We start from the raw sequence: 22,413 nt of genomic DNA, 5'->3' as shown, positions 1-22,413 counted from the left end.
AACATACTGTAATAAGAGTCCTAAGATCCCAACAAAAGTTCCCCCCAACCAAAAACAAGCATAAACAAATGCTCAAAATCAAACATGCAGGAAGATTAACAAAAAAAATAAAACAGTTGATGTACCCCACTGACTTCCATAGTTTTTTTTTTTTTTCCCACCATGGAATTCAATGGGGCCCATCAACTGTCTGGTTACCAACATTCTTCGAAATATCTTCCTTTGTGTTTAACAGAAAAAAGAAATTTATACAGTTTTGAAACAACTTGAGTGACGACAGAATTTAAAATTTTAAGTGAACTAATCGTTTAAAGGACCTAAATTTTCCAATAGTTTTAAACTGAACAAACCTGTACATGGCTTCTACATTTCATGCAAATAAGATGAACATTAGAGGCCACAATATGCAAAAGATATGACTAGTCCCAGAGAATCTAGCACAGTACGTTTATATACACACACACATATATATACACACACAAATATATACATACATACATACACACACACACACACACACACATATATATATATATATATATATATATATAGTAAGTGAAAGTATTAATGGGTCAAGTGTTGAAATGATCAATTCATATTCCATTTTTGGAATTTTAGAACACAATCTAATCAAAGATTCGACCTGTAAATATAACACGAGTTGTCCATTGCTGGACTTTTGCACAACTTTTTAAAAAATATTCTATGGTTGAATAAAAGAAGAATTGTTTTATACCAGTTGAAGACACACACAATTAAATATGAAAGTCTGCTCCTGACAAATGACACAGACACATTCTTTGACTACATTTATCCTCAGCTTTATTTCAACAGGTGTGGGCAGGCTTTAGTTAAGCATGGAATGATGAAAATGATAATCCTCTCTCAATGTGAGTAAGTTATGCTCCTCTAAAGACATGTACACTGACCTCTGTTGGCAGACAGAAGGCGTTTAAATACAACTATTAGTCTCAGAAAACGTCCTCAACCATATTCAGCGATGAGGATATACCATCAAGTAACGATTAGTCCACGACTTCATTGCCTGAAATTATTTACTATATTACAAGCTTTTTACAACTTAAAAATAGATTAATAACTATCACTACCATATCTCCCTTTGCACTTGTAAATACACCATTTCTTAATTCTCGTATTTGTTTTGAAAATCCCGTACCGACATGTTAATCAGCAAATGTAAGGCAGAAGGAACAAAGAGGGGCAAAAAAGTTCATTAAAAAAAAGTCCATCTAATCTACACTCAACATATGAAATATTAGCTCTCCTGCAGAACTGAAATGTAGACTATTCTCTGAAAAATAAACATGAACATCTAACAATGACACTGAATATACTCCAAATCTCCTCTTAATGTGTCTCGACTTTGCATGTTTGCCTAGGCTGACCGCAAACATCAATTGTACAATTAGATGAACATGATAATGAAATAACTAGTTACCACATTTCCCCAAACAATACCATTCAGTATAAGACCACTGTCCCAGTACCCTTAGTTATGGTCCTGTCATCCAAACAGCAGATGCACTGTTAAAAAAACTGAAAAAAATGAAGCAATACAGAGCAATTACATGCGAATACACTCAACGTTTATATTGGAGGTCTGTCCGGAAAAGCAGCATGCATTGAACTTAATCAAGTTCCGTAGCGGTTAAAACGCGGTTTTCGCTCGAAGGCAGTCTTTGATGCAAACCTAGTCCATAGGCAGCTTGTGGACAACCAGGTCACAAACGTAAAGTCGCATAACTGTGCCGTACTGTAACAGGAAAATTACAGGGAAGCCAGGTGAAAAATGTGAGGAGTATTGCTGGACGACAACTTCAAATCTGAAATAAAAACAATGAAAACTGCTGGTTCCCAAAGGAGGATCCGTGCTGATTTATTAATGGCAGAGCATCTGTTGGCACTTTTGGACCTGTTTCAACTTACCGGAGGGTAATGAAGTCCAACAAACCCCCTGAGAGAACTTAAAGGTAATGGCTGTTCCCTGTAGAGGGGCACGACCAACATCTAAAGCAATAGCAGTTTTTACAGTTCAGTTCACGCTCGGCTACGTGACTCGCGTTATTCACAGTGCATAACATGGGGTAGCGACCGAGAGAGGGAAAATAAACAACAAGACATTGAACATGACTTGGTAGTTAAGACATTTTCCAGGGACACGCTTTCCGCTTCCCATCTCAAGCGCTACGCATTACCCACACAGGCTCGGACGCCATTACACTTCTGCTAGCTCTCAGTGCACATTAAACCAAATGCGGTGAAATGTCAAGGGGGAAAATAAAGTGGGCCATTATTGATGGTGGAACGCAAACCTTTCCCTCCTCCGCACAGGACAAAAGTGACGCGATGGAGCTGAGAGGAATGTTATCCGATGGGGGAATGGATGTTAATAAGGTGCAAGCTTTGTGTCTTTAGATGTGCATGTGAGATTGTCTGTTTATGAGCGCATGGGTCCGCGTGAAGAACCCTCGTCGCCGATGCAGCCCGAGCGACTGGTCACAGTGTTTACCTCCCAACAGGTGGCAAAGGAGGGGCTCCTCTCATTACTGCCAAACAAACACACACGCACACGCACGTATGAGTCCAAGCTCAGAGCACACAATCACTGTATTCATCCCTGTAGACATCAGGCAAATGAATTCGGCAAACTGAAGATGAAAAGCATGCAGCAGGTGCATCTACATTAACTCACAAACACGAGAGCACATAAGATCAAAGGAGGCTTTATGCTCATTGTGAGATTCATTACATTTATTTGTTGAAGTCTGTGAGGTTCTGAAACAAACTGATCTAGCAGTTCCTTTTTCTGAGACTTACCTCTGTTAGCTTTGCTTGGGTATATCTTAGTGAAGTGTCTATACTCTTCTGGAGGAGGGAAGTCGTCCAGGGGATGAAAAGAATACTTGGACTCAAAATCATCTGTTGAAAGAGACGATAGAAAATGAAAGAGTATTCAGAGATCAACAGAGAGAGACCAGACTCATTTGAAATAATGTACAATCACATTCAAAAGTTTGTGGTCAGTAAAATTTACGTTGAAAAGTTTTATTCAGCTATTATTATGTAATAATATATTTATAACAAGCTGTTATTTCGATGTATCATGGCTTCTACAAAAATACTAAACAGAACAGCTGTTTTCAACATTGATATTATTCATAACAAGAAATGTTTCTCAAGCACAAATATGTGTGTGACACTGAAGACTGGAGTAATGATCCTGAACATTCAGCTTTACCAACACAGGAATACATTTCAATTTACAATAGAATTGTAATATTATCTTTGCTTGAATAAATGCAGCCTTGATGAGAAGATTCTTCTTTCCAATACGTTTTACAAATCTTACCAACCACAAATGTTTGAATGGTAGTACTACTTTTTTTAACAGCATAAATTGTATTTAACTTTTCCAATATAAAAACCTTCAAACATTTAACAAAAAATAAATTCAGTTGGCTCATTTAAGTTCAACAGCCTCCATTTTTATGTCACTTTCATATGCCGTGACACACCAAAGCTGTCGGGCTAGTGTTTGCAGTGAGGGCTCACGTCGGCTGCACATGTTGAATCAGCGTTGGGGCCGTCATTGAGAGAGATTGGGCATGACAAACCACTGGATTACATTATGGATGATATAAGAAAAAGTGACCACATGCCGGATAACTAGGAAAGCATTGTAATGAAAAATCAGGTCTGAAATCAAAAATTCATGATGCGCTTGGCCCATAGCTGTCAACATTGAACATTGAAAATAAGTGAGATTTCCCGGAATCCATCCCCAAAATGAGGGATTTTTATTTTCTTTTACACGATTCTTACCTTCAAACTTTAAAAATAAAGCACTAACCATTAAAAGTCCAAAGAGTTTATAACTAGCCTACATATGTGTGAGAGAGAAAGAGACTGTGTCATTTTAAAAAAAGATCATAGAGAATGTTTAAATACTCTAATATCAGCTTATGAGGGAAACCAAGGGGAAGTTAGTGGTGATCTGGAGGCTGAGTGCACCGGGAGAGGTCTGTGCACCTTTACCGATCAGATCACGTGCCGACACGGTGTAAAGCCTTAATACTCGACGCGTCTGCACGAGCGCGGCAAAAATTACGCGTTGGGTAAGCAAGACCGGCAAGACATCATTTCTCATGGCGCCGCGTCAGAGGATGAACGACTTCAAGCCGAATCTGTCCTAGCTTGTACGTCTCACACAGTCAGAGCGTAAAAAATTGGGATATTTTACGGGAAAATACTAAAACGAGAAGAAAGCGGGAAAAGAGCTAAAATACGTGAGAAACCCGGAAAAAAACAAGAGGGTTGACAGCTATGACTTGGGCGAAAACGAAAATAAATAATAAATTAATAATCCATTAACTTGTTAAATAATCAACACTCAAATAGCAAAAACGGAGTTGTAAAAACATTTAAGGCAGTTTTCATATAAACATGCGTTAAATAATGAAGCCAAATAAAAATATAATTGAATATATACAGTGCTCTTTTCTAAAGTTTTTTTTTCTTGCCAACTAATGAGTTTATGGACATTGAATAGCTTTCTTGAGGTAAATGTGACATTGTGTAGCCATTGTAAGCCGTTTCATTGAAGTCTTTCACCGGGTAAAGCACTGATGGAGCGATTACATGAAGTAGGATTAAGTTGTAATGTCTTTCAACATACCTTCTGGTGTTTGTTCACCCATGTTTATTCCGTGCAGTAACTAGTAAAGTGAGGATGAGATGATCGGTTCATGTGCTCTTGATCCGTGCTGCCACTAAACCTGAGGCGGCTACAGTGATCTCTCACTCCATATAAAAGAGCTCAAGAATGACATTAAATTTTTAAAATGAAAGCGACAGAATTTTGCGATTACTGGATGGCAGGCATGCCATATAATATTTAGTGAAGTTTTGTTCACGCAGCGCATCAACAGAAAACAACAGACTAAAAGATTTTAGATAAAAAAAAACATATCATTACCAAATAAAATCGAGAAATGAATATTGTCCATCCAGAGCTCTTGTCCACACAGTTTAACTGTTGTAGCTTATCCATGTTGTGCGCACGAAATAAACGCTGAACACCGTCAAAATGTGCTATAGATGAAGCACCAATTAAACTAAAAAAAAGCATTTTGGCCCGAAGCCAAAAATAGCTGTTTTGCCTGAAAAATTTTGGTGCATCCATATTGATAATCCCACTAGATTGTCTCGAAGCCATCACACCTAATTATTGATGCAGGTATAATTAGCATCGACATACACCGAATATGAGATTATTCAGTAACAGCTGTTCTGCAACTGCAGATACGCGTGAACTTGCTAATGAGTAACTTTTTTTAAACTATGAAAATAAATCTGAATAATTTTACCTTCTTAACATGTTTAACACAAGGTGTGGATGAGTTTTGTATCACCTGTGGCACAATATCAGGTCTCAAAAATAAAAAAAAGGCCTAATGTGAGAGAGTTTCAGACCACAGGATAGACCAGTGCAGCAGCGCTAGAACATCATCCTCTTTAGATGAACGGGGCATGTTGAAATGACCATGTGAGGGCGGGTGTGGGTTGAGAGTGAGCTTGAAGGACTCACCTACAAAGGAACGGGAAATGGAAGTGTGTCCGTTGCGGATTGGCGGGGGAGGGGGCGGGGGTCCGGCTGGTGTGCGGGAGGGGGGAGGAGGGGGCTTGCCTCGGCTCGGGACGTCCGAGGTGCTACCGTGAGTCCGATACGGAGGCGGCGGTGGCGGCGGAGCATCCCGGCCATTCCGTGACGGCTGCGCAGGAACTGGAGGGGCTGATAAAGGGAGTAGAAAACGTAGATAATTATAATCACAATTAGAGGACTTTCTCACAGCAACTGTTTTCTCAGACTCTAGACCTCACCTGCTCCTCGTCCCGGGGGCTCTCGTGCTGGAGGAGGGGGTCTGGCGGCCTGTGGGCTGGGTGACGGTGGCGGAGGAGGCGCGTGCCCACGTGTCGGTGTGTGTCCACCCGCTGACGGCTTCTTGCTGAGCGAGTTGTGTCTCTGGGGAAGTTCAGGGGCAGCTTCATTCACAGGACTGGAGGGTCCATTGGAAACCACAGACTGCTGACGGTACGGGGGTGGCGGCGGGGCCAGGGAGGAAGAGGAGGAAGAAGAAGATGAGCGGTTGCTCACGGGTGACGGAGGAGGTTTCACTGGTGGAAGTGGTGCGTTTTCACGCACCGGTGCTGGAGAGGGTCCTCGTTGACCCGGAGTCGGCGGAAGTGGCTTTTCTCGATTGTACGAGGTGGCCTTCTGCTGTGGGGCAGGAGGAGCGTTTCCACGCCGAGACATTGGGGGTGGCGGAGGTGGGGCAGAAGAGCTGTGCTTCATGCCTGTAGAGGGGCTGCTGCCTCCACCAGGGGAATGAGAAAGATCGGGCAGGGACGGTCTCTGGGAACGGCCAGATTCTGTAGGAGAGGCCTGTTGAGAGGAACTGTCGGGGTCATCGTGACTGCCGGGTGGCCGTGGGGCAGCAGAACGAGTGCTAGGAGGGTGTAACACAGACCTGACAGCAGAACCATCTGCAACACAGCACAACCGACTCAAGTAGGGCACTTCACAACGTCTTAAAATCTGAATTGTAGGTAGGGCTGGAACGACGCATTGACGTAATGGATTACGCACTGGTTATGTTCATCCCTAATCCCCTGTCATGTTTCATACTAAACAAAACTCTACAGCAGATGCTAATGGCTAGTATGGCAGCGCCGCTTCACAGGGTTGCATTCATACACGAGTGTGACAACCCCATTCTATACAGCAGTGTTTCCCAACCCTGTTCCTGGCGGCACACCAACACTGCGTGTTTTCTTTGTCTCCCTAATCAAACACACCCGATTCAACCCATCAGCTCATTAACCCACCTGATTATGAGCTGATGGGTTGAGTCAGGTGTGTTTGATAAGGGAGACAAAGAATACACCCAGTGTTGGGTGTCCTATACAGGACTGAATGAACAGACAAGGGGCCTATACCACGAAGCCGGTTTAGGTGGCTAGTCAGCTATGTTTCAGTTTAGTTTGTGCCAACCCTGGGTTTTAGGTTCCATGAAAGTGGTTTGGCTTTTAGCATTGTTCATCTGCCATAGTAACTTACACACCATGGCTAACCTGGTCTGGGGCAGGTTAAGGCAGGCATACACTGCGATTTTCGTCCGATTTCGAGCCGAATTCTGACTCGTGCGACTCTTTTTCGTGTCGGACCGATTTTCAGCTTTGTCGTGCGTCGTTTGTCGTGCAGTGTACAGGGAGAAACGAGAGGCGATTAACCTCTCACGATCGACAATCGGATGGTCGGATGAATTTCTGGCATGTCAGAAATTTTGGTCGCTCCTCGTCAGTGATGTTTTCGTCAGTGATGACGATAACAAAATTATTTCGTTAACGCACCGTTTTTTTATGACGATAACGCGACGATGACTAGCTAAAAATAGCTCTGAGGTGACTAAAACATGACGAGACGTTTTCGAGTTTTCGTTGAAGAGACAAGACGGAACGAAAATGATTATAAGTCTGACGTTCATAATACATGTAATTTATGCCTGTTTTGCGTGAAATCCGTCTGTATGGAGCTAAAAATAAGTATCAGCAATGCTGCCGTTTCCTATCGCGTGCGCCCAGCACCGGCCGCCGCGCACGCACCAGATTCCACACAACAACAACAACAACAACACAGGGTTTAATGGTAGTTTTTGTACCAAGTCAAGTCAATAGAGTCGGACAAAAACTAGGATAAAACCTGTTGGAAAGCATATTTTCCAGCGATGTTTCTGTGAGCATATCAGTGAACATCCCTGACCACTCGGTGAGTTCGACGTCTTTGTAAACGAATGTTTAATGCGTTTTATGAATGATTGTGTGGGTGCTAACACACAAACCTAAAATTCTCGGGACAACAGCATTTGCTCCACATTTCAATCTTAACCGTTCTATTTAATCAGAAACGATCTTAAAACAGGGCTTTAAGTGTAAAATACCGAACTAACCAAGACCAAATACAGTGTTTATTCAGGGATTGTCTTATGTTCAACACACTCCAAGTGTCATGTTTGTTTCATACTTTATATTCAAGTATGCATTCTTTGTTCAATGCACCTCAGTATTAGATATTTATTTTATTATTTTGTTTCAGAATGTTTGCGTACATAAAAATACATAATGTTTGTGTTTACAAATAATATGCATCTTATTGTTGCATACTACGTTGTTCATTGCACTTTAGCAATTTCTCAAATAAAGCCACAATTGCCAAAGTAAGAATGTTTTTATTCTTGGCTTTTTTTGGAGTAAAACAGTGATTCCACTGTTACCACTTTATCTGTGTACAATTTTCTAGTAGCTCAATGTTTTTGCTGTTTAAACTTTAAACCATTCCTTTATTCCTTTATTACTGTGATAACTTTTTAAACTAAATTAATTTGTGAAAGACTACTTTTTATTACTAAAATTGATTAAACTTGACTAAAACCTTTTGGTGTTTTCGTCGACTAAAACTCGACTAAAACCTTTTGTGTTTTCGTCGACTAAAACTTGACTAAAACTATTAAGTTTATAAATGACTAAAATGTGACTAAAACTTAAAAGCATTTTCGTCCAAAAGACTAAGACTAAGACTAAAAGGGCTGCCAAAAACAACACTGCTCCTCGTGACTATATCACAGTTGTAGCAAAGCTACGAACCGATTGCCCTAAACTCAGGGTTTTTTCCCTCACTGCACCTGCGCGAAAACAGAAGTTTAACCATTTCATCTGCAGCAAAAATAAAATTAAAATAAAAACGAAAAGAGGGAGATCTTTAAGTTCTGAAGTTCAAACTAGCTACAAATTACTGTTGCTTACCTCCAGTTCGTGTTGCAAAATGGATAATATTACCCACCGTCTTCCAAGCCACCTGATATGTAACACCTCTTTTATTATTTTGTCAAACAATGTTTTTGAAATAAACCTGTTTTTAATTTTCATTGACGATTAATTATGGCAATGTTCGGACATATTATAGACTGTTAATAGTTATTTTATACGCCTATAATTCATTGTAATCGACCTAAATGTTTTAGACAATTTTTAATGAGGAGTAAGATTATGTAATATTTTATTATCCTCACAGCACGTTGGTTATTATGTGCTGTGAAAATATTGCGTGGCTAATTAATTATAATAGCGGATCAATTTAATAATAAAATTAGGCTATAGGCCTCCCCTAATAATGATAATACAATAATAATAATTAAATGCATAAATTGAAAATACTAAATCATCTTGATACTGATAGCAGATGCTTGTTTTGACAATACCTCTGGATACATACACGTAAATAGGCGCAATCCAGGGGGTTATCGCAGATATTACACGTATAGTGTGAGCAGTGAAGTCGCAGCTCGACGATCGGACCGTACAGTGTGGGCACATAAATCCTGAACTTTGGCTTTGCATCGCATGCTATTTACTCGTTGAGTGTGAGTAGGTACCTTGCTGAAATCGCAGACATCGCATAGTGTATGCCCGCCTTTATGTTCCAGGTAAGATGTTGCAAACCGAACTTGGACCAATCAGCTGTGACACATGTATGACGTGATAAAGTCACTCCACAGCAAATGATTTCTGTAATTATTACACCCTAAAACGATCTCACATGTACAGTTTCAGTTCATCAATTATTATATTATGCAGATTTTAAATGAATACGTATATAAAGGTAATATAAATACGCTTTAGAATCAATAAATGAAGCTATAAAATGACTACATGTGAGCTTAAATCAATTTTTGACAATCCTTAAATCAAGTTCAATTCTCTCTATACCTATATCAACTGTATAAACTAACTTCACAACTTTTACTTGCACTGATAAACAGTAGCAAGACTTTCTTTTAGTTGTCCTCTTTCACAAACAGCTACTTTCTTCTTGCTGTGTAAATTTGTTTAAATTCTTAGTACTTTTATTTAATAAGTGAATTGCGCTAGTTCTCTCGTGAGAAATTAATTTCAATGAGTTTTGAATGAGTATCACTCTTTCTCAGCATGTGATTGGCTGTTCACTACTGGTAGTCACACCTAAACTGAAACTAAAGCCTGAGTTGACAGAGAAAGTTGATGATCAGCATCATGGTACCAACAAAGCCTGGTTGGATTGGTTTGGTTTTGTCAACTCGAAACTAATCCTGCAACCCTGAGTTTGTTCAACTACCATCATGGTACAGGGCCCAGGTGTCTGCCAAGTCATATAATGTGAGAGCCACAGTAGGACCATAAAGCTTTAAACTTGACCATGGCATGATCTTATGCTGATCATGCACTCAAAAAGATCTGTTTGATTATTTCATCTAGGTGCTCAAAATTGATTGGGTGAAAGTATGTTTTAAATAGCTAATTATAAGTGTGAGTTAATCGACGTTTAAACTATTGCGCTGCTGTATTGTAACGCACACACGTAAATAAAGTACCTTGCGCATTACGTGCAGATCACGCGCATATATATACATTCAGTAATGCAGAAATGTATCATCAACCCATGATATGTTCTGTGAGTTATCAATAAAATAGCTTAGAAACTGAAACAGAAAAGTCTTGCATATATTTCGTTGAAACTAAAACCCACATCGTCATGCTATGTAGGAGCAATAGTCTTAAAGGCAACTCTGTGTCATAAACCATAAGCATTTAAAGTCTTTGTTGGTTGTTTAAAATATCTGATGGATGAATGGACTCGTTTATTTAATAGCACGCCATCAAATGTGATAAAACTTCCCAATGTTATTGACATAGCCATTTCTAATACTGTCCCTGACTGTGGTTGTGAGCCCCGAAAATGTGCAGACTCGTATACCATACCGGCCAGAATTTTGTTTTGTGTGAAACTTGACAGGGGATTAGAGATGAACATAAACAGTGCATAATACACCGTTCCATCCCTAATGGTAAGCAAAGATCCTTCGAATTCTCCTTGCGTGCATATGGCTCACAGCAAAGGGTGTGCAAACCATTTCAATTTCTGGGTGAGCTATTCCTTTAAATAGATTTAAAACAAACAACACACCTCCTACAGGTCGCAATTTTGGGACGCCACCCTGAAACAGACCTCCCACTGGCTGGACCGGTGCAGAAGACCCACCACCGCTGGACACGCTTCCGCTGCCTCCTTTTGGCTCTGAAAAAACACAAAACAATTCAATGACGTACAGTACCACATTGAAAGCTTACACTACAGTCCATCTTACCAAACCCAAACACAGTAGTTTACCCACAAATGGGAACATCTTGAGTATTTAACCCTTTTAAATTTGGATGAACTATACATTTAGGTACATAAATACATTGACTGTTGAAGTTTAATGTGTGCATAAACAAAATCTTGACTATCAATATGTTGAGCTCTCAAGGGTCAAGCTGTTTTTCCACTTACTCTCGATCATCGGTGCACTCCTGTCGTTGACAACGCCAACCTTCTTCAACTTGGACCCTTTGCAGATTTCAGAAAGCAATGCCCCTCGTCCCTTTGCTTCATCTCGGTTCAGCTTAGGAGGGGTTGTGTTCGCCTGTGGAAAAAGTGTATTTCTTTTTCGTCCAGGTATTCCAAGGGGTTCACAGAGGCTGGTGAAATTTGCGATGTGCTCGCTGTGATTATTTTTGGCATATTGATTTTGCAGTCCTCAGTAAAGTTACCAGGCATCTAGAGAGAGTACTTACCTGGCTAAGGGTGGGGGGAGGAGGGGGTCCACCTGGGGGTGGAGGGGGAGGAATGGGCATCTTGAAAATGTGTCCGGTGTTTGCAGCTGAGTGTGTGTGACACTTAAAACTTCATGAAGACTGTTACCTAAAGAAACAAAACAAGTAATGTGTGTTTGTAAAAACACACAGACACACAAACACTATTTAAAATCCACATATGCCTGCTGAATAACAGTATAAACGATATTGAAAATAAAACTGACGCCAAACCTTTGAACAATAGAATATCTGTAACACAATGCAATGCAACATAAAACTCCAAACCTGTCGTGTTTTCTCTACACTTTTGCATAATGAATATTCTAGGTACTTTTTTTTTTGTTTTTTGTTTTTTAATATTTACGTTGATATGTGATTCGTAAGCATGTTCCCATTCATAAGTGATGGAAAGCGGTGCATACTAAGGGCAGAAAATGTCTAAGCTGAGATGTCCATATCTGACAGCTGATGACTTCACCTTATCAGTATATCTGATGATGCTAGTCTGTTGTTTTAGAACAAAATAACATAAAACCCGTATAAACTACACTTATATTATTAATGCAAAAAATACATTTATATAGGATCTCCGTAATTCTCATGCGCACGATGCCAAGAATAAAGTTATCAGTTTATTGTAAAATAAATGAGTGAAGCCATTGTAACAGTGATGAAGCTTGATTGTCTATGTAAACAACACGGCCTGCAGTCTACGCTAGTACTTGTATACTATCTTCAATATATTTAATAAACTATCGGTCAAGTGACGGTCGTCAAATGATGTATAAATGCTTGTCTCGTTCTTTATTTACATTTCTATTTGATTGTAACTTAGCTCGATTTTAGCCATAGCTTAGCTCGGCCTCGCGCTTGGCAGGTGCGTCCGTCACTTCAAGACGTTTCCAACGGTGCGTGAAAAAAATTTTCCGTTAACGTTAGTTGGAAACTGATTTAATGTGTTTATGTGATGAAGTAATGCAATGTTTGTGCCTACTTTTTTTTCAGCAATGTCCGATGATTTCGCAAACCGGGATCCCATCATACATGATCTCGCGCGTCAATCGCCTTGATTTGCTCCCCCGTTTGTACCGGAAATTACGTCACAGACTGTATGTCTTCATTTGATGCTGTTCATTGATTTTAAAAGCGGCTATTTTTATTAAAAGAACGAACTTAAGGCAGAACATTTGACGCACTTGTTATGTTTTTCTGTTATTGTTTCTATTGAACCCTGTTTTTTGCCAAATTGTTTTATCATTCCTCGCAAAAATTGATTTTAAATTTATCTTAAAGCATGATTACTTATTTGTTGTGAGCCATTCCACCGAAAGGGTGACATTTCTGTTCCTAGGACATTATATGTAAAACATTGCATGAAAATTAACTCTAAAATACATTTTATTATTAGGCAAAATGCACATTAAGCTAACTACAAATTTAATTTAAATTAATTCAATTAAAAACATTAATAAAAACGACACAAAACACAAAAAATAGCATGTTCTGCATGTCCCAACTATCTATCTCTAAACTTTACCTTGAAATATTGTGATTAAAATCCTTCAGAAATCTTTTTTGCATTGTTGTGTGACATATCCAAACTGCTTTAAAATAAAAAATAGTAAAAAAAATTTTTTTGTATATTTGATGTAATTGTAACTATGAATAAGAAGGTCAATCTCAACATACAGTCCTGTTACCTAAACATTTTATTAGATTTTATTATTTTTTATTTTTTAAATATTAACTTTTGGCAAGGCACTAGAAATGGCTCAGTGTCCTCTCGCTATTAGCATCAGTGCTATGTGGGCATATATTTGATAACGTTTTGCTTAAAAACTCAATCCTCTAAAAAAAAGCAAAAGAAAAAAAAAAGCTTGAGGCTTCGGTCGACTTTAAAATGTAAAAAGTCCTCTTGTTTTCAGAATATGGTAATTTTGTTGGGTAAAGATCTCATTCACAAATGGAAGAAATGTAAAACCTTTATTTATGATTTTGTAAGAATTTTTTAAATACTTAAAAAAATATTGGAAATAAGGACAACTTATTAGGTTAAGTTTGTGTGTGTGTTATGTCTGTTATTATGATGTTTTCCTTCGTTTATTAAAATAATCTCAATAGAACCAATAAAGGAAGATTCTCGTATAGCTGCTTATTGGAATTTAATTCAGGAAATATGATAATGAATGATAAACAAAAAATAACTAAAATCCCGGGAATGTCAGTGCCCTAAACTGACACGTGGTGGTGCTATAAGAAATGATAAATACTATTACTGTCTGTCATATGTGCATTGACTGCACAGTTATAATTTGGATGGCAAATATCAAAACATATCAAAAGACTACTGACCGAACAAGAAAATAAGGCCTAATGTACTAATATGTTTCACAGCTGGTGTACTGAAATAGGCCTAAGGTTGGAGCTTTTTTGGGGTAATTAGCTGGGGTATTTTTTTTTTTTTTTTACTGACTTTGAGATATTTATGACTTTAATGAATGGAAATCTGATAAAGAGAGGGCATAATGTCCCTCACTCTCATCCTCAACAACAATCATGATCGGCCTCTGGCCAAATGCGCTTAACACGTGATCACACAGAGTCGTCATTCAAATTATTACGACACAAGAACATTTAATCGTCATAGTACTACTAAAATTCACAAATATAGTTGCTTTACCTTAAATAAAAGTCAATAAGCGGAGACAGTTAATATAATTCAGTTTATTTATTTGAAAACAAAAAATACTGTCAAACTAAAAATGTTCAGTAAAAACGCATATCCACTGTAACTTCCTGTTGACATTTCCGTGCATGTTTTTTTCTTGCAGATGGGAATGTTGAAATGTTTTACTCTATGATGACAGCATCATCAGGAGTGCAGTTGCCACTGAATATGCTCAATAATTCTGTTAGATGTTGTTAAAAAAAAAGTGAGCATAACAGGGGCAACTGAATCAGAATAGTCTTTATCACTACTTTTGGCACAGACATGTTCCTTAAAGCAACAGATGGCAGGCAGAGTTGTAGTTATGAAGCAAAATTCCCCACTACAGTTAGAGTAATGAACGATGCTCGACAATTACTGCAATTTCATCAATCAGCAATCACACTTCACACAGATTGTAATGCCTTTCAAATAAATGCAAATGTGCAAGATCCCTTGCATATGGCAATCATAATCAGTCTTATGATTACATAGGCATGTCATTCAAAACAAGATGTGCATTATGTACAATGATGTAAAACAATATAGTATTTGTATAAAAAATATTTAAAGTCTAAGGGATGTTATATAAAGAGAGCGAATATTCTAGAGTAAACAAAGTCAGGATAATGCAGTCAACGAGGTCATCAAGACCAACCGACCAATCAGAATAAGGTGTTTCAGAGAGCTGTGTAATAATCATTTTGAATTGAAAGACTGGAACGAATAACTATATGGGGCCTTAAAATTGTAAAGTGGGATTAACTATGAAAACTATGAACTATAATGTACGTTGCTAATCATTCTTTTGTAAAACAGTATAATGAACAGCACTGTACAATAACTTCAGAGCATAAACAAAAGAACAAAGCTATTGATTGTTGAACAAGAAAAACAACTAAATCTCAATGATGACACCATGCCCCATTCAAAAATAAAATGCCATTAATAGCAATGAAAGAAAAACAAAACATCACTTTAGAGTCACTATGTATTTGAATTCTTAAAAAAAAAACTGGGCATACATTGTAACATTATAGCTTATTGAATTACTTCTAAATGTATGAATCCTATCACTATTTTTTAAATTAACAATGTTTTTTTTTGTCTCATATTAAAAAAGAAAACCCAACTAATTTACAGAAAATAAAGGAAGAAAAAACGTGTAGCCATATATATTTGGACACTCGTATGTGCTTATTGAGAATTTAATTTGAAAACCACTGACATTCATATGGTTAATTTTCTTTAGTTCTACTTATTGGTGTCCAAATATGTTAGCCATATACAGGGTAACTGTGAATAATGATTCATCCATAAATGCCTCCTGAAATTCATATGATCTTTACATGAAATCATACACCGCAAGCATTTCCTTACAACTGAATATCAGTTTGTCTCTTAAACAATGCAAAAGTTTGTATGAAGACTGCAAGAAAATGACGAAAACCTGCCTTTGACCTGTTACAACATATCAGTGCTTCTCATGTCAACAGATGATGAAAATACAAACAGGTTTCTGTTTTTCACTGTATGTTTTGTTGCTTTTGTTTTTTTCCTACTCAGTAGCAACGCCTCGGCATCACAAATACACAGAACGCAAAGGAAAACGGCCCCTCGTGTGGCTGAGCCGCTAGCTAGCTATGCTACATTTCTAGGACGGAGTTGAGTGGAGATCTTTGGACAAACAATATAAAGTACAAAATGTACGTGTTATGATCACATGCTTATCGCGTCACCACACTTTTAGGCTTCGTCACTCTGTTAGTAGCACAAGATAACAAGATGAGTTAGGCAGTGCTTAGAGTTCACATCACAAACAGACCGGTGGTGAACTAAAGCAAGTCGTGTGTTTTTGTTCTTCTTTCGTCGAGCACTGCACTGTTCAGGCCCTCCCCGGTCCACGTCTTTTGCAGGGAACAAAGCATTTTGTAGTCTCCACCTTCGCCCACTTCATTTGACCTGAAGACTGACAGGAACATCTTTGTTGTGATTTATGTTATTCAGGAATCACAAGGTAAACGATGGCTCAAAATCTTAAGACAGAGATAATGTCGAGTAAATCCAGACGTGTGTGAGCTAACCTGCTGGCAGTGTTGTTAAAGAGGATTTGGGTACACCTGTCGAGGGTCATAGGTCATTTCTGGCATGTATTGCTCATGTAGCTCGGCGTCCAGTGGGAGGCCATCCATGGGTAAATCAGAGTAGCCATATGGAGGGTACACTGCATCCAGATCTGAGAGAGAGAGAGATAGAGAGAGAGAGAGAGATATATTCAAGTTATAGTCATCATGTGCAAACACAATATTTCAGTTGTTTTTCTCTGTCATTAATATATATATTTTAATTATTTACATTAAAATAATACAAAAATATAAAATAAAATAAATTTAATCTCTATCTATTTTTATAATTAAATAATTATATATATATATATATAACTTATAAACTATATACTATACACTGTAAAAAAATATTGATGGTTTAACTTAAAAAAGTAAGTAACCTGGTTGCTTTAAAATTTGTTAATTTTAATACAATGAAGGAGTTAATACAATGAAGGAGATTAATTTAACCATCAGAAACTCAAAATGATATGTTATCTGAACTAAATAAATTATTTAAGTTGATTTGACAAAAGAAAAAATGTTGTGATTACTACACTGTAAAAAAATATTGTTGGTTTAACTTAAAAAAGTAGCCTAAGTAACCTGGGTTGCCTTAAAATTTTAAGTTGATTGAACTGGAAAAAGTGAGTTAATACAATAAAGTAGATTGTGATAACAAATCTTGAAAATATTTTACAGTGTAGAATTTATTTATTTAAAATAATTATATATATATGTGTGCATGTCATGTGCAAACAGAAACACACAACATATTTCAATAGTTTTAATAAATGTATTAATAATACTAATGACAATATTCAATTATCTCATAATATATTTAATTAGTAGAAAAAGCTACAATTACTAATTAATGTAACATGTTAATTGATAAAATCATTTAAAAAAAACAATAGTTAAAAAAGATCAGATTTAATCATGCAATGTATATTTAAGTATTCAAATTATAATATAATTAATATTTTTTGTAAAATAATAATTCCAATAAAATATTCAAATATTATTAAAAAAATAAAAACCATTTAAAAATAACTTACTTTTACTATTAACAAAAAATACTTTAACTTACTTAATTTAACTTACTTACTTTTAACAAAAAATATACATTTTATGAAAAGGTAGTGTTACACTAATGTTGACATGCTTTTGGTATAATATGTATATGTACTATAATTTATAGACTTTTTTGTCATTCAGTGAAATAGCACCTTCATTATTCATCCTGAAATGATTATTATTTCAACAGAATCATTCTTACATTTTAATTCTGAATTAGTTGATAGTCATGACATTTCTTCAGTACTTATAAATATAATAATGTAGAAGAATTATGTTTTGTCATGGTGTTTTTAGTTAGTTTACAAAATATGGGACGTGCTTCAGACTTTATGGCTGAAAAGCATCAGCGTGTAAAATATCCACATAAGCGGATCAAACAGGTTGGCTTGTTTTTAATAGGTTTTTGTATATTTACAGGTTCTCCAGTCTTATACTAGATTAATCTGAGCGAAAAGCACGTCGCATACGCCGGACCGCCGCTGACTTAATGTTCCCCAACAGAGGAACACAGCATTCTGTCACTTTGCGGAACGGACTGACAGCGACGCAAATTCAGTGACTGTCTCTCTTTATCTTTTCGTCTTTGACCCCTCTCTCACACGCAAACGCACGCCATTACTCATTTGTCATGTGACATTTTATTTCCATGCTTTTCGCTCTAATGCTGCGAGATGTGCTGGATAAATAGGCAATTTGCGGCGGTGTTGCGTACTAAAGCAGACGGATAGTGAGTGAATGCGAACGTGCTCTCAACTTACCATCTGGTATGTATCCAGGGTCGAGTGGCATGGCAGCATGCGCCTGAAAGAACAAGAACGCAAACATATTCATTAAAAGCTTCTTTCATAAAGAAGAGAAATATGGTAAATACCACTGAAATATTAAAACATTATACTTGAGCAGCAAATCAACCTATTAGAAAGATTTCTGAAGGATCATGTGACACTGAAAGACATTGAAAATTTAGTTATTTTAAATGGTAAAAATGTTTCATAATATTGCTCTTTTATACTGTATTTTTGTAAAAATTTAATGACTATCCTGTGTTTGCTTAAGTGGCTTTCCTAAAAGCTTTTTTTTATGTTTTATGTATTGTTTTTATTAGAGTAAAGGGATAATTCATGCTATAAATATCTCCTTTTGTGTTCCTTGGGAGAAAGAAAGTCACACGTTTAAAAATGCATGAGTAAATAATGACAGAATTGACATTTTAATGCACTTTTCCTGTAGTATGCAGTGGCCCAAAAAGTATTTAAATGTCATTGCATTAAATACAAAATATCAAACCAAGTGGCATCAACATAACCAACACCAACATAATAGCCTTATAATAATACAAATAATTGATGCTGAAACATTGAATTACTGGAAACGAATGTACACTCATTCCTGGGCTGCATTAACCATTCAGGTTTGCATTCATTTTCAATAATTCAAAGGTTACGCCATATTAATATGATTATTTCATTATGATTGCTAAAAATTGACATGGTATACATAATCGAAATGATCCCATAAATAATAATGTCCAGTAATCTGAGAGTGTGTCACATATATTCACCATTTCCCAGGCTGCAGGGTCATGCTTGAAGAGGGAGTGTGTGAGCTCCACCGACACACGCTTCCTGTAGTCTGAACTCTTGTCCTCAGAGATGCGGAAGAGAACGGCCGCAGCATAGGTGGCTGAGGAAGAGACAATGATGAGAGATGTGATCATCATTTAGTATTATTACCATACTTTCTAGCAGTGCAGCATAATCCAAATACTGTCGAGAGACTGGTAAAAAAATTAAATAACGCATTAAAAGCAGGGTAAGTGATTTGTTCCATCATTTTTGTTATGCTGGTTGAAAGTCTCTTCACATCCTGATAGCAATCACTAAGTGGTCTAAATGTATTTATATGTATATATCTTTTCTGTGGAAGGCGTAGGCCCATAAAATCTTCGTCCAAACATTTGCATTAGTCCAATCACTGAATCTAATGATACGATGTCCAACCTGCCTGTCAATGTACTGTATGTATATCCATACTCACGGAGCAGGGAGCGGGAAAATGGAAATAGAGTTATGCTATAGAGTTTATGCTATAGACCATTTCACAAGATGTAAACAACACTGGTCCAGAAGCACTTCCTGTTTCAGTTTTTCAACACTACATAAAAGCTGGGATAAAATACAACCAACAGAACATTTAAAACTGAATCAAACAGTTAAACAAACATCTTTAAGATGTTTTCTTTACATGTGAAATAAAGAAAACAGTTACAAACTGAAACAGGAAGTGTTTCTGGACCATTGTGAAATGGTCTATAGAGGGAATGCATTGACGTCACTTTCCCGCCAGAACAATCCCCCTCAGCCTGACTGAGTGGCAAACGTTTGCAATTTCCCTTATATTTAATATATGTCCCACTGGGACATGAGGAAGTTTTGCACAATATCAAATGTGGTAATGTTGTGTTTGTACAGACTATGATCTTTCCAATGACATATGGCTCATTTCATGAGGCGTGCTATTAAAGCTTCTCTCGATGGGCGTCACTCACCAATCCCCTCATTGGGAGAGTGCAGGAGCTCCATAAGAGGTGCAGATGCTCCTTCTGCATCAATCATCTCAGCAGACTGCTTATCCAGAGCGAGTTCACACAAAACGCCGGCGGACACGCGCTTTATGTTCTCCACGTATGAGTACAGAAGCTAACAGGAAAGAGGAAGTCAAAGGATGAGAGGGGTTTCACTGTTGTCTTATCACATTTTCTACACACTAGATTTGCAATGATGTTCGCTTCAATGGTCATGACGTTTTATATAACCATATGTCCATTTGTGACATTTTAGTTTTGTTACTTAGCAAAATATTTTGTTTATTTTGTTCCCCCTGTGGTGAAAATCAGGTTTTTAATGTTGTTTATATAGTACGCATGTTTATGTGGTGTTTTTAATATGATTTAAGACGAACCATGTGCAAAGTCATAAGTCACCATTGTTGTGTATTTTCTCCTTAAAAATGCAGTGAATCAAAAACCGTCTCAGAAACGCGGTTTGAAATCGCTGGGGTTTCTGATGTCACAAAATACCTTGTAACCAAACACATTTGGCAAAAAAACTTTTGCTGATAATTTACTCACCCCCAAGTCATCCAAGATGTCCATGTCTTTCTTTCTTCAGTCGAAAAGAAATTAAGGTTTTTGATGAAAACATTCCAGCATTTTTCTCCATATAATGGACTTCATTGGGAACCAAGTTTCAGTGCAAACTGCAAATTGTTCAAAGGGCTTTAAATGATTCAGAGAGGCTTCAGACGATGAATAAGGGTCTTATCAAGCGAAATGATCGCTCATTTAATAAATAACAAAGTTTAAGTTTTATAAGCACAAATTCTCGCCTTCTGTGACGCACGTTTGTGACTCTCCTGTTCGAACTTGTTCATCAAAATGAACGAAACTTTTTCCGAGTCATTTGGTTCATTCATTTAAAGGAGTAGTTCACTTTTAAAAAAACTTTTGCTGATAATTTACTCACCCCCATGTCATCCAAGATGTCCATGTCTTTCTTTCTTCAGTTGAAAAGAAATTAAGGTTTTTGATGAAAACATTCCAGGATTTTCTCCATATAATGGACTTCATTGGGAACCAAGTGAGATTGGGGTCCAAATGACCCCATTGGGGTCCAAATGAGAGTTTAAGAGCAGCTTTAAAGGGCTTTAAATGACACCAGACGATTATCTTATCTAGGACCCTTCGAGTCATGACTCGAAAAAAGATTTGTTCATTTTGATGAACGAGTTTGAACAGGAGAGTCACGAACGCTCATCACAGAACAGAGCAAGGCGACCATTTGAACTTTTTTATTTATTTTTTAAATGACCGATCGTTTCGCTAGATAAGATTCTTATTCACCGTCTGGTGTCGTTTAAAGCCCTTTGAAGCAGCACTGAAACTCTCATTTGGACCTTGAACCGTTTGGTTCCCATTGAAGCCCATTATATGGAGAAAATCCTGGAATGTTTTCATCAAAAACCTTAATTTCTTTTTGACTGAAGAAAGAATGACATGGATATCTTGGATGACAAGGGGGTGAGTAAATTATCAGCAAACGTTTTTTTTAAAAGTGAACTACTCCTTTAAGTGATAAAATTATTGACTACAGGGGGACTTTAAAAACCTACTGTTTATCACTATTACAGAATATAAATTAAGCTTAATTAATTGTATTTAAGTGAATATATTCAACTTTATTACTGACCCAAATAAAATTATTCATCTTTTTGGCTGATTCTAATTAAATCATAAATAATATGATCTAATAGTTATGCATTAAGGGTATTTCGTTTATTTAAAGACGTCTTTAAGAGAACTGGAGAACTTGACTCTAGTTTAAACGACAGCTTCCATAAACCGGTAGTGTAATATAAACATGGACAAATGCACTAAAACAAACAGCAGCCAGACACCCTGCAGCCATCATCGCGCCACAACACCCACACATCACAACACACACAGATGAACCAGATTCACTGCCAGGAATGCCATAAGTTGGTTCAGTACTTGCACAAACAGAGGAATGGTCTGCATGCTGGCGATTTCCCCTCGGTTGATCGGATCTCTGGCCAGTATATGCAAAGCGCCTGTGCAGCCTTCCACAATCTCCTCCATTCGCACGCCATCCTGTGCAAAATAGAGTGAAAGTGAGAAGAAAACATTAACTCTAACACCAAAGGGACCTGGTCTATGCCAAACACTGTGGCCTTGATGCTAATTGGATTGTATTT

At 37.4% G+C, this 22,413-nt stretch overlaps 2 protein-coding genes across 5 annotated transcripts in view; both read right to left on the bottom strand.

The window, feature by feature from the left end:
* Positions 1–805: 805 nt before the first annotated feature.
* Positions 806–12,855, bottom strand: wipf2b (WAS/WASL interacting protein family, member 2b). Its single transcript, XM_039681442.2, has 8 exons — positions 12,743–12,855; positions 11,728–11,854; positions 11,444–11,576; positions 11,078–11,188; positions 5,902–6,564; positions 5,609–5,812; positions 2,839–2,940; positions 806–2,567 (listed from the first exon to the last, which is right to left on the bottom strand). Exons 2-8 carry the CDS (start codon positions 11,785–11,787, stop codon positions 2,527–2,529), a joined length of 1,314 nt encoding a protein of 437 aa, XP_039537376.2. The 5' UTR covers positions 11,788–11,854; positions 12,743–12,855; the 3' UTR covers positions 806–2,526.
* Positions 12,856–14,452: 1,597 nt separating this feature from the next.
* Positions 14,453–22,413, bottom strand: part of jupb (junction plakoglobin b) — a 92,699-nt gene continuing 84,738 nt past the window's right edge. For all 4 annotated transcript variants that reach the window (XM_089122720.1, XM_089122721.1, XM_089122722.1 and 1 more), the window contains 6 exons: positions 22,190–22,309; positions 20,189–20,339; positions 19,202–19,323; positions 18,399–18,441; positions 16,540–16,691; positions 14,453–16,424 (listed from right to left, as the gene is read on the bottom strand). In XM_089122720.1, coding sequence (XP_088978846.1) covers positions 16,555–16,691; positions 18,399–18,441; positions 19,202–19,323; positions 20,189–20,339; positions 22,190–22,309 — 573 coding nt within the window. In that variant the 3' untranslated portion in view covers positions 14,453–16,424; positions 16,540–16,554. The remainder of the gene's footprint in view (positions 16,425–16,539; positions 16,692–18,398; positions 18,442–19,201; positions 19,324–20,188; positions 20,340–22,189; positions 22,310–22,413) is intronic.

This window comes from Pimephales promelas, chromosome 18, assembly GCF_988280905.1.
Source record: "Pimephales promelas chromosome 18, fPimPro1.hap1.1, whole genome shotgun sequence".
Lineage (NCBI taxonomy): Eukaryota > Metazoa > Chordata > Actinopteri > Cypriniformes > Leuciscidae > Pimephales > Pimephales promelas.
Note: the sequence above shows the minus strand (reverse complement) of the source record. Positions and strands in the feature narration are given on the sequence as shown.